Here is a 13,388-nt window from a genome sequence, read left to right on the forward strand (position 1 = left end):
ACTTTTTTTTATTATTAGGTGCGAGAAGCTGCTTACAAGATTTTTCTTTACCCAAATGCTGAGCAGTTGAGCCGTTTAGAAGAATTGCTTGCTAGTCGAAACAGTCTGGCACAGCTGGTTGGGTACGACACCTTTGCCCACAGGGCTCTTCAGGGAACAATGGCCAAAACTCCAGGTATAAGGCATGTGTGGAAGGACATACTGAGAAATCAAATGCAGTGTGTTAGGTATGAAGTCAAAAGTTGTTAGTTTCCTTTGTTGAGTTTACACGTATTTCTTCCAGTGAAGTATCTTATTGCAGTTACCTTTTGCTGTATGTAATACTCATGCTTCCTATAAATGGCAACACTCGCTGAGTAGGAACCAGTGTTTTTATTCAGAGCCAGTGCTCACTTCTTAGATTATGACGTTGCCATTATCTCAGCATGTAACAAAGTAAATGTGATACTAAATTCTCTTGAAATGCTGGCACAGTGGTCAGCGGAGTAGTTTATTGTTCTAAAAAGAACTTTTTTGTTCTAAGGCAGCTTGTTTTGTTTGGAACTTTTTGATGTAAACATCTTTTAAGGGAAGAAATCACTTTCTTATTTTTTCCCCCCCTTTTACTTCTAGAGACGGTAACACAGTTTCTGGAGAAGCTTTCTGACCAGTTGTCTAAAAGGTGTGTCTTTTTCACTAAGTTATTTTTCTAACCATACTCTTTATTTCAAGAATAGAGGGACCTGTGCACTAGTAAGTCAGTCAGTGCTGCTTATTACATGCTGTGATGAAACAAAAAGCAATCGGCTTAGAATAAATTCTGTGTCTATGATCAGAGAACACCCAGGACTGAACGCCACAAGTGATATGCCAAGAAATGCAGGCAACAACAAACAAGAAGGCCAAGTTTAAATGTTGAAGAACACCTCCCCGGTCTTTTCTCCATATGCACAACTCCATAGATTTTACATCTATAAGCAAATTCCCCTGTTTGTCCTTCTTGCCTCCAAGAGCACAAAACAATTTCATCACTGTGTATAAATGGGGTGTATTGTAAGAAAGAAAATGCTTTGGAGGTGTGCAACCAGAGTAAGAGGGACTTGATTTGAAGGTACCTGAATGACAGAAGCAGAATGGAAAAGTTCTTTTACCGTAGTATATGGGACTGCCATTTTATAAGAGTACTATCAATCTCTGATAATGGGCATTTTGTTATGATGGAGTATTATTGTATACTGTATTCCATTGCTCAAAAATCTTTCATTAATATTTTCATAATAAAAATATTTTTCAGAACTCAAAAAGATTTTGAAATGATGACAAAGATGAAAATGAAGCTGAACCCCCAGAATTCAGTAAGTTACATTTTCATGTGTGGTTTTTTGTTTTGTTTCTTTTTAAAAATATAGTATAAGCTAACCTTATTCTCCAAGAAAAATTGACTCTATTTTAGTGTACAACATAGTATAATTAGAAAGAGAAACTTTGTCTTCTGGCTTCAAATGCTTTTTGACTGCGTAGCCGGTATTTGTATTAAAATCAAGCGCTGAGTGCGAGATAGCTATTGGTTTATACAAAATGATACTGAGATAACAAAAACATAAAGTGGTGAAAGTGAATATTACTTTGTTTTGAATTAATTGACTCATTTGAAAAATAGAGGCTGTACTTTAGGTTAGGTGCATGTCCAGTTCGCATATGGTATTGTATGTGTCCTAATTCTGTATGCAGTTAGGTTTATCTTTTTATCTGAATTGAGTGTATTTCTTGAAATCTGATGTGAAGTCCCATTATGTTAAAAAGAGGTTTCAAGTTATGATATATGATGCTATTTCTGATGGTGTTTTTAGCACTGAATGTTTCCCATTACGTTTGAAAGTTCTGTGACTTGTCGAAACTGCAAAAATATTCAAAGGAAACAAAACTTTTACTTTGGGTTCACTTGTTGTCCATTATTGTAATTATAAGCTGGAATTCTCTTTCAGAAGCTGATGCCATGGGATCACCCTTACTACAGTGGCGTCCTTCGTGCTGAGAGGTAAGCTCCTTATGTTCATGATTGTAATGTAAATGAGTGTCTTTTATTTCATTCCTTGCAATAAGGATAAAGAAAGTCCTCAATGTAAACAGGATTTCCTTCTTTGAAGATGTATTTCAATACAAAAAAAATAAAGAGTATCTGGTGGGGCAGTTGTTTGTAACATTTCTTAGTTACTGCTGGAATGCCTGTACAAGTTTTTGGCTCTTCTGTTGTTTTATGGGGAAGTATTGGCCCTCTTTGAAGATATAAGAGGATGAAATGGTTTCAGAACAGCTAGAAAATCCTTGTTCTTGTTTTGCTTTTAGCTCTTGGCTGAGCTGCAGTAATGTTTAAAAACAAATTTTGATCACTGAATACAATCCAACTCCTCTTCATATTTTAACTGTACGGTACTTCTTACTGAACGTGTACCTATCATCCCCTTCTACAGACTTGAAATAGCAACTTCTTTAGTAGATTTTCACTGTTTATGGATAGAATTCATTCTCCTCTCTCCTGCAAAGACTGGGAAATAAATCCTCTACACTGACTTAAATAGTGCTCAAGACCTTTGTACATAATGAGATGCCAGCTCTGAAAGACGTGAGCCCTGCATGTTGCCTTTATTAGATCAGCAGCGGTGACCTTTTAGGTCTGTGTTGGAAAAGATAATTTAAAGTTGTGCTTCTCTCACAAGACGGGGTGGGGGGGAAATCTTCCTTCACTGCAGATTTGTAGGTTTTTGGTTTTTAACCAAACTTAGAGTGTATGTTTCTGGTTAAAGGAGCAATTTACAAAAGCTATGGTAGTACAGATGTGGCATGGAAGGGCTGCCAGCAGTTGGCCCAGCTGTTCTGCTGCTTTCTTGTACTTCATTACTGAGGCAGTAGTTTTATGAGCAGCAGCTCTAATATTGGCCTTGTCTTAAGCTACTGCCTGCTCAAATGGGAACTGAGATGTGTATGTGCGGCAACGTTCACGTCCTGGGTGTGCAGAACTGCCATGCAGGGGAGTGAGAGGGATGTCCAGTTTGCTGGGTCTGCTCCCAGTAGCTGATGCTGGAGTGTGCAGCACTCCACAGTGTGTGCGGTGTGTGTGGATTGCTTGTTTGTGGCACGGCCTGGGAGTGGCTGCTTTTGTTTTAAACTGGACAGGTAGCAGACACGCTTCTGTGAAAGTGGAAACGAAGCAGTGGTTATACTGGAGGAGAGTCAAGGTCCATCTGTCTCCAAATCCCATCTTAGCAGCAGTGAGTAGCAGTCTGTGGAAGGACACTGTCATACTCGTTCAAGATACATACTATCTTGCAGTTTACAGATCTCCTTTACCTTGCCTGCATAGTGTATTCAAAACAGCAAAGGTTACCTTCTGATTCATAGTGCCTAACATTCCTGTCAAATGTTGATGAAATTTATTGTCTATGTATCCCATTTATTTTCTACATTTCCTATAGCATCTCCTTTCCCTGTTTTCAGAATTAGGGTGTCCCATAAGGCTTGGAGCATTAGGTGTACAAGGCTCTGAGTTTGTTTGTTTCTCCTCCTGGAGGAGTGTCTTCTGATACTGTATTATTGTCCTTCTTAGATCATCTCATGAAGCTAACCATATTGTAATTAAGTTGCTGTTGATCACGTATAGATTATTGTGTTCATTTTGACATTAGGAAGAAAAATATTTCCCTCCTTCTGGATCTTTGTAAAAGACCCACTAAAGTTACTTTACTTTAAGAATTGCACGGTAGCTTTATGAAGGGAGAGCTGCAGGTAAAACAGACCAAGACACTGGCAATGGATCTATTTTTTATTTATTTAGGCACCAAGTCTGGCAGCTGGATCAATGTGAAGAATCTTCTAAACCTATGTAGGGCCTCCCTGATTACAATGCAGCATTGGGGCCCAACCTTCTTCTCCCTGCAAGTTGGGCAGGAGTATTTTTCTCTGGCGGGTACACAGACATCTATCTAGAAGACAGGGAAGGAAAAGCAGTTTTCCTCTCCATCTTGTGCAGCAGTGTTTCGCTAAAAAACAAGGGCTTAGGTCTTTCACTGTCCTGTTTTCTGTATAGTGACCTGTCTTTGGGCAAAGTTTTTGATCTGACAGTGTCTTAACAATGCTTTATATTCATTCTGCCCATATTGTAGGTAATTAACAGGGTACTGGGTAGTGGGTAATCAGCCCTGAAAAGTTAAAACTCACTTCTCCACTGCAAAGTATCAGTGGCTCTGCTTTATGACTGAAACTGGGCAGGAATCAGGGAGTATTCATACGACAACCTGAGAACAAGAATACACCTTGTAATGTCTGTGCCCTAGATGTGTTCTATTTGCCAGTTATTATCTACATAAATGTGAATCCCCTATCCTTTATTCTGTATTTGGACTTACCTCTGTTTGACCACATCCTTGAACGCCCCTTGGATGCTATAGTATATTCGGTTCAACACTTTTGTAACTGGAAGATGAGAACCGTATCTCTCACAAAGCTTCATACTGGCAGGAGTTTGACTTCTGGCTATTTGTTGTTACTCTCTAACTGAGCCAATTATCTTGTAGTATTAAATTATGTCTCTAAGGAAAAGTGATGTTGTTTTCCTTGGTTTGTTCCCCCCCTTCCTCGGGAAAAGAATTTATACTTTGGTTTTTTTTTTTTTAATTGTATTGTGTTTCATTTTATTTATTTATATCAGAAATAAATTATTTAATTTTTACTTACTGTATCCTATTTTATTTGCATCATAGAATGACAAAATACGTTTTCAAACAACATATGTTTACCTGTCATGTATTTCTCCCATTCCTAGTATTCTTTGTTTAGTAGATTAATTATTTTGTTTTTCAAGGGCTTCTCTTTTTTTTGGAAGAAAATTACTTTTAGCTTTATGTCTTTTAAAGAAATGCTATGGTCGTATTTGTAATAGTGCTGTGCGCAGAGCATGGGTTACATTTTTGTCTGTCGTGTTTTGGGACTCAGTAGTAGTTTGTATGGTAGATTTCTGTAATGTTAGGAAATTTTTTTTCTTAATAAAATGTTTTTGTTGAAAGGGAAGCAAATCTATGCTTTTGGGTATTTCTTTTGGACTACTGTTGTCACTGTGGCTCCAGCTGAGTACAGAACCATAGTTTCCTAGATATTGTCAGGTACGTAAGATGCAGATTATCTTTACAAACCTAGGTATAAAGAAAGAGACTACAGGGGTTTAGTTCTGGATTAAGTAACTTAGCTGCATTCTAATATACACCAAGGGGTGCAAGAAATATTAGATGGGACAGTGTCTGTGTTTGTTGAAAAAGGTTTACTGTTTCCTATTTTGGTCTATACAACCATATTTGCAACCAGCAATGGTGTGAGCAAATATTAGACCATGTGATCCAGATGTGATCTTTTAGTTCCTCTTTAGTTCTCCAGATTTTAACCAGCTACATCAAGTTGTCTCAAGTGACACTGAAACTCATGACATATTTTTAATGTGTCTGTTTTGTATCTGTGTCTTGTATAATTTAACTGTATTTATGTATTTTATATTTAAATATATGCTTATTAGACAGGATTAAAGAAACAAATCCTTTGTTAGATTCCTCACAATTAGTTTTAAGAGCTGGTTATTTACTTCTGAAGAATTTCGGATATTCATATGCGTTTGGACTATTGAATTTTAATGACGTTTGCTGTCATTATCAGGCTGCCTTTATTTTCAGTCTGCTTCTACAGTTGTTATTGACCATTTCTGCTGTTTTGTAAGTTGAACAGCAGGAGGAGCTCCAGACTTAATTCACAGAGTACGTTTTTCTTTCTGTAAACTTCACAATAATTTTGTTTCTGTCAGCTTTCACCAAGTCTTTTCCCTGGAAACTTGATCCTACTTCAAAAGTGTAAGTCTCCCATTGACGGTAACAGGATAGTTTACTTCTTTTTTTTTTTAAAATTACATTAAGTAGCCTCTCTGGCTTTAAACCCACACTTACAACAGTGTAATGTTTTTGTAGCTATAGTTTAAGTGACAGAGAAAATAGATGTCAGTATAAATGTACTTTTAAGAGAAACTGGAGACAAAAGTCTGAAATTTGTGGTAGTAGTATCTTAAAAGAAGATAGAGTAATTAGGAGAACCTCAAGAATTTTGGCAGGCTAAGGGTAATAAAACAGTGAATGCTAGAACATGCTTCAGCCTCCAACAAGTAAGAAGATGTCTAATATGTGTTTTATAAAAATAATACTGTTGAGTTTTAGTGCAGGCAAGTACCATGGTATTAATTAAAACCCATTACTTCTCAGTAAGTGCAGCTGCAGTTATAAATAATTCTCAAGGCCCTGGTCTTGCAAAAAGATGTAGTAGCCTTGCTGACTTCTTCCGGGTCACAAAAAAAAAAATCCAAAATGCTGGAATAGACCTTTTGAGGTCAACTGTTTGCCTTGGAGGTGGGATTGACTGTGGTTACGCCACTTCTGATGGAGGCACAGAACCATCATGGTGAACTTAGTATACTTGGTGTTGACTCCTGTTTCCCTAACCTTTGGGGCTTACCAGGCTGGGCTGACTTTGCTGGCTGTAATTCACTGTTGGGATTTTTGCCAAAATGTCCCAGATTTTATTCAACTTGCAGCTGGGGTGTGCTTGCAGGGTATTGTGCTCTGTGCTGGTCTGTCTCTTTGGGACTGCAGAGATAAATAAGACTGGCCTTGGGGATGAACAAATCAATGCCAGAATGAGCCAGTTTCCTGCTGTGTAGGAAAGAGAAGCCACCACAGCAGCTGAAGGTGTTTTGGATCTTAGGGTGACCAGCTGAGCAGAAATTAGGAATAACTCATCTCCTGTACACAGGCTGCTGGCTTCAGGGGAGAGGGGGCAGCACTTTTGTTTTTTTAAGAGGGGTAGGGACAATGCCAAGGTACTTAACCATGACTCTGGATGTTTCTAAAGTTGCTAAAAGCTGCAAGTAATGTTGAGCTTTGCAAGTTACTTGTAAACAAACTCATTTATGGTTGCTTTTTGTTAAATTATTTTTAGTTTTATGAAAGCGTGTTCTCTTTTGGGAATCCCATATGGAAAACTAGCCCAGACCCTTTGTGGAATATATGAGAAAACTGTCACTCTGTTCGAATTGAAAGCTGAAGTGGAAAAATAATGCAAAATTTAAAAAGAACCAGGAAATCTTTCAACCAGAGTGCTCACAGAGAAGGAAAACTTTCTATAACTATCTGTTTGTAAGTAAGGGAAGGTATGCCTTCTATTAAATCAACTAATATAGGTGCAAAAAGTCCGTTTAACTTACCAGTCACTAAGTTAGTGGACCAAACTTTTTGGAGGAAAGCCTGAAAGTTATTGAAAAGGCTTGCTGTGAAGCAGAATTCAAGTTTCAAGAGTTATTTCTTTATTCAAAACATTGTGGAAGGCTAAATAAATTGGTGTTGATTTGAAAATGAAGTCAAATCTAAAGGCTGTGTACAGCGTCGATACCAAGCCAGTATTCTGAATTACCCCCTGACCTCCTCCAAAATATTCTATGAAGTACAATTAACAGAAAGAAAAAAGGAATGTGAGATACAGGTGCTAGCTTATGGTTGATGAGAGTACAAAGACTTTCTATTATTATTATTATTATTTTTAAGAAATCCAGAGTCTTCTATAAATCATGGTTAAGAGTCTCCCTTCAGGTAAAGAATTAAATTTCATAGTCTGGCATGTAATGAAAATTGGAAGGGGTTTTCCTTGTCTTGATCTCTTTAAGTTAACCTGAGGGGTTCATCTCACTTTTATCTTCCACTAACAAGATTTTTTCAAGTTTCTTTGAAAGTTTTGAGAGAATCTGTTTTATTAGAGATAGTTAACTTGGTGTTCTATATTTTCATGGACATCAACAGGATAATAATTTTTCTCAAAAAAAAAAAAAAAAGAAGTCAGGCTGTATCAGGGACTATATTTAATAGCCACTGATAAGAATTCTTGCCGAGCAGCTAATTTGCAATTGTTAAGAGTCTGAATGCTCGTGTTCTGATCCTTACTCAAATATCCCTAATGTCCAAGTTTATAAAAAGCATTCTTAATAGAACAGATGAAAGTAATGCTACACAAAACAGTCTTAGTTTCCTTCCAAATATACAGCTTAAATGAAAGTGATTTTAAAAGTCTGCATTTTATTCAGACTCAGTGAAGTCACACAAGCTTAGAAATAATTATTTGTAATGACATACTACATCTTTGTTCTTCACAGGGACACAGCCTTTTTGTTTGAAGCCTGCTGTTCTTGAAGAATAACCAAACCTCATTGTGTCAGTTAACTTCTTTTTAAAATTGGTTTTTAAATTGGTTTGGCTACATTATTTCTTTTAAAAATAGTGCCGGGCTGCATACTGTAAAAGTAAGGTGTCTGGATTTTTTAACATAGTTTATCCTTTAATATAAAGCAGGAATTTACATCAAAGAAACTACTGTTTTCTTTGATATTTCTGCTTTCTTTAGGAGAGTACTGAGATTTCTCTTTGTAAAGTTTCTGAGCTCACATTCTGACATGAGGTACATAAGAACATTTTTATTCTTTCCTGGGCTTTGTTATAAATATAAATGCTTTGGCATTTGAAATCAGATGTTCAAAGTGAATTAAGTTATTGGGGTATGTTTTAAGATAAAATGAAAACACAACAAACTTCTTTTGTTCATTTTTGTGCTTCACAGTCTTTCACAGTTTTGGACATTTAAGCATATGAGTTATGCAATTCTACAGAAATAACAATAATTTAAGGTTTGTTACAGCAATAAAAGGGACTGCTTTTGATTCTTGATTATTTTTTTTTAAGTCAAAGTATCTAACTGAAAGTTTGGCACAGAGAAAAATATTCTTTTCCACTGTTGATGACTTCACGTATATATTTGTTGATGCTGTTTCTGATTTGTTCAGAGTAAGATTTATATACTGGTGTCCTTTATTTTTTCCATAAATGTAATATGATATTTCCTACATCTAAACGAAAAGCAATCTTTTTTTTTTTTTTAATATCTAGTCATGTAAAAATGCCTTCTTGATTTCAGGAAGTCTTCTTTTAGATTAATAATTGTGTTTTCTGGTGTGTATGTCTGTAACGGATAGAAATTTTGATATTTCCTTTTCCTGCTCTTCCAGAAGTGCATTCAGATCTTTTAAGTGTCATGTAAGGGCTTAAGAAAATTTATGTGCTCAAGTTCAAGTGTAGTTGGGAAAATGTTTTGCAGCACTGCAAGTATCAAAAATCAATACGTACCTGTGTTTTTGACCTCAGATACCCTAGAAGCAAGGTTCAGTGGTAAGAAATCTTTTTTACTGGAGCATGTCACGCTTTGCAAGGTTCTGTTGAGGTTCATCATACCACCATTCTTCCATCTCCTTTGCCTGCATTTTCAAAGGCATCTTCCCATAGGAAAGACTGCTGTTCATCTTCTTGGGATTCAGGTATACAACATGGAGTCTAGTCAGGGAAGCCTAAGTTCCAGAGAGGAGCAAGCGCTGTAGCTGAGCAGAAGACTTCTAGTTAGCTCTAGCTGTTACCTTGCTAAGCCTGAGAGTGGCATTATATTTGTGTCTGCCTTTCTCTGGTGACATAGGCATCCCGAGAGCCTATTTGAAGCACTTGGAATCACCTTGCTGGGGCCCAAAAGTCACATTTTAAGTGAAAGGGTGTCCAGACAGGATGTTTGATTCTTGCCTTGGCTTGCTTAGCTGTCCTAAATCCCTTTTCTTCCTTAGGAAGTGCTGTAACCATGTTTCCATGTATTTGCCAGCTCTGGAGACAGCAGTACAACGTTCTGCTAGTGACGTTAGTATTCCATGTGCATCATCCTCCTCATTGAATTCTGCCTGTCTGCTCAGCTGGTGCAGCAAGCAAGCTGCAAATTACAGCATACAAGAAAACCTCTCTTCAGGCAATTCTCTGCAGTTGTCGCCAAATGGAGCTCCAGTTGGTTTCCAATGCAGATTTTAGCTGTCTGTCTCCAGAACATAAACCTTTCTTGCTAGTAGCAGTAACCCTTAGCAGAAATTTTACTGGTAGCAGAATGCGTGTTAGTGTAGTTCAGCATGGGTCATAATAACTTGCTTTCTGATTTCTTTTCCCCAAAATACTTGAATGCATTTCCTGTTGGAGATAAAAATCGTAACTTGGCTGAATAAATATAGAGGCAGCTTGCCAAAGACTGACCAAAAGTGTGCTAATATTAAAGCAGCTGTTTCTTGCAGTTTCATTTGGATTTTTTACTATTTGTTTTAAATAGAAGGAACAAAGCTAGACAACTGTCCAAGCCCACAGTTGATAACAGCTTGAAAATCATACATAAAGTGATTCTTAGAGTGGCTGCTACTTTAACATGTAATATAGTAATTATATACACTGTAGGATCATCAACAGTTATTAACATGCAGATTATACATGTTAATATACTCTACTCCACTCTCGTGAGACCCTACCTGGAATATTACTTCCAGCTCTGGAGTCCTCAACATAAGAAGGACATGGACCTGTTGGAGCAGGTCCAGAGGAGGGCCACGAAGATGATGAGAGGGCTGGAGCACCTCTCCTATGAGGACAGGCTGAGACAGTTGGGGTTGTTCAGCCTGGAGAAGAGGAGGTCCAGGGAGACCTTATAGCAGCTTTCCAGTATCTGAAGGGGGCCTACAAGAAAGCTGGAGAGGGACTTTTTATGAGGGCATGTAGTGAAAGGACAAGGGGGAATGGCTTCAAGCTGGAAGAGGGTTGATTTAGATTAGATATTAGGAAGAAATTTTTCTCGGTTGCTCAGGGATGTTGTGGATGCCCCATCCCTGAAAGTGTTCAAGGCCAGGCTGGATGAGGCTTTGAGCAACCTGGTTTGGTGGGAGGTGTCCCTGCCCGTGGCAGGGAGGTTGGAACTAGATGATCTTTAAGGTCCTTTCCAACCTAAACCATTCTATGATTCTATGATTGTGAAGATTGCTTTGCTCTCACCAGTGAGCAGTTCAGGGGCAGGCTGAGCTGTACTACTTTGGAAATGCTGCTCTTTTTTTATATAGAGTCAGTCACTATCAGTTAATTCATTAACTAAAGTTTTTGTCCTTTCATTCTATCAATAGAGAAGTAATGTGCAGTGGAATGCCTTGTTTTGGTAATGTTTTGTTGGGAGGCTTTTGTGTGCATTTTCAAATACGCTTGGTTTCACATTTGAAAAAAATGATCAAAGAAACACCATACACCTGGGATAGAAGGTGGTGAACTTTGAGCTTCCCCTTTAGCTTCAGGAGAAGTTAATTTTACACTCTTGGATCAGCCCTCAAAAAGGCTGCATCCTACACAGACAAGCTCTGCCTTTGTTACAGGGCAGTTTAAAGTGCTAAGGGAGTGTATTGATAGAAGTCTTCATTTTGGAGTTTTATGTGGTCTTTTAGATAATCTGGCCCGAGTCAGAGAGTGTTTTGAAGATACAACTCGAGACCTTTGAACAGTATTAGAAATTTTATTCAAAGGGCTGAGGGAAGAGAAGTTTGGCTTGCTGTCACATTCGCAGTCCCCATTGCTGCCAAGAAGTTGTGCTATGGTGTTTTAGATTAGCATTAATTTGAACACTAAAATACTGTCCCTGGGAAACGTTGTGTTCGTGCAGTTTCACTAAGGTGATGAAGCTGTGAGTAACTGAGGTTGGGTAATCATTTGCTAGCAAACAGATGCATTTTTCCTGTCATCTGGAAACAATGAAGTTGCTAATGGCTGCTACCGTTTGAATGCCTGGAATCAAGCAAGAATCTTCAATAAGGGAGCATGTAGTTTGCCGGTTAACTCTTCCAAATACTTTTCCACCCACACCCTCCAGCCAAACTTCAGTTTTACAGATCTAGTAGAGATTGTAGGATTTCCTGTTCTGCTCATTGAGTATTCTTTTTTTTTTTTGGGAAAGATTCAAATCTTTTAGATTAATTTCTTCCCTTTTCCCCATTGTCCTCTAATCTTATCTAGTGTTACACCTTTCATTCTGCAGTGAGTAGCATTAAATCTTGAAGGTGGGGGCTCAGAAAAGAGTCAGTCATACGCTTGCTCTTGCCACTGAAAGGCAAGATCATCTATTAATAATAATTCCAGGAACTGAGGTTTTGGTTATAGGACATTAGCTTCAGATAGCTGAGGGTTTGGCTAATTTCTATTTCTAAATAAGCTCAAAGAGAAAGTTTTCCTGGAATCAGTGCAAGTTTGGGGTTAGGCTTTCTTCAGTGATAGTTGGTCTTACTTGATTTGTGAAAAGAGAGTTTATGTATGAGGTAGGACCAAATTCAAAATTTGTGCATTAAATCTGTGTTTTGGTGTCTGGAATGATTACTGCTTATAGACTGGTATTAGAGAAAGATTTTTGAAGATGTACTGTCCACTTCCTGGAACAGTGGCTTTTTTTCCTGTACCTGATACGCATTTGAAATGTGTTATTGATTATTATCATCTGATTGTGCAAATTGCTTTATGTTATCATATTTTAAATCACTTTCTTTGTAACTCCAATGACATTGCAGTGGCTAACAAACAAACAAACCAACTATGGATGCCAGATAACTTAAGGTATAATAATCACCGCTGACTGCTGTCAGGATTGTCCAAAAGTAATTTAAATATCAGTCTAGTGTTATAAGACACTAATGCTATTTGAGGATTTTTCAGTATCTTTGTCTTTGATGTTTGTACACTGGTGTAGTAGGCAAGGTGGAAATGGAGAAATAAGTGAGATCAGAACTAGAAAGATTTTTTTTGTGTTCTGTATAAAAAATGTTGTTTTTCAAAACTTTTTTGCAATTTTCCGTTGGCAAGAGGAGTATTAACACACATCTTTCATTAAATGTGGGAGAGGTTTGATCCTGACAATGTTCTACCAGAAGTGACTGACATTAACTTTGTGTAGTTATTATTAAAGTGGTTGTTTAATCAGGACCTCATTGTACTCAAAATGTCAAGATTGTGACATCTTCAAACTTTAGCCAGGGCAGGGGACTAGTTCCCCTGGGGAGCCTGCCTTAAGCCAGTGTAGTCTGTTACTGCTGTTTCCATGTGTGGGTGGATATGTATTGTGCTTTTCCAAAAGACAAAACTATTAGACTGATTTTTTTCCCCCACTTTGGATAGTGACAGTATATTGCAAAATACCTGTCAGAAAGCCTCCTCCCCGTCCTCTTCATCGTGGGGTAAGTTCATGGGGACAATGCGTGTGTTCAGAGAGCGCTGAGAATGAGGAAGAAATAAGCACTTGTCTTCTCCCTGTAATATGTTAATGTCAGCTCTTCTATCCATGAAAAAATATCATCATGCTCTCCTGCTAGTATGTATCTGTGTTTTTGACAGAAATGAAATGAAACATTAAGTAGTTTCAGAGTTCTTCTCTTCCAGCCCCCAGGAAACATGCTAATCCAGTATTTC

The 13,388-nt window shown here is 37.7% G+C and overlaps 1 protein-coding gene across 1 annotated transcript in view; it reads left to right on the forward strand.

The window, feature by feature from the left end:
- Positions 1-13,388, forward strand: part of MIPEP (mitochondrial intermediate peptidase) — a 77,875-nt gene that overhangs the window by 15,242 nt on the left and 49,245 nt on the right. The window contains exons 7-10 of the mRNA XM_009890643.1: positions 19-175; positions 613-661; positions 1,274-1,334; positions 1,965-2,017. Of these exons, the coding sequence (XP_009888945.1) occupies positions 19-175; positions 613-661; positions 1,274-1,334; positions 1,965-2,017 (320 nt within the window). The remainder of the gene's footprint in view (positions 1-18; positions 176-612; positions 662-1,273; positions 1,335-1,964; positions 2,018-13,388) is intronic.

The sequence above is a fragment of the Charadrius vociferus genome, unplaced genomic scaffold (genome assembly GCF_000708025.1).
Source record: "Charadrius vociferus isolate BGI_N301 unplaced genomic scaffold, ASM70802v2 scaffold278, whole genome shotgun sequence".
Lineage (NCBI taxonomy): Eukaryota > Metazoa > Chordata > Aves > Charadriiformes > Charadriidae > Charadrius > Charadrius vociferus.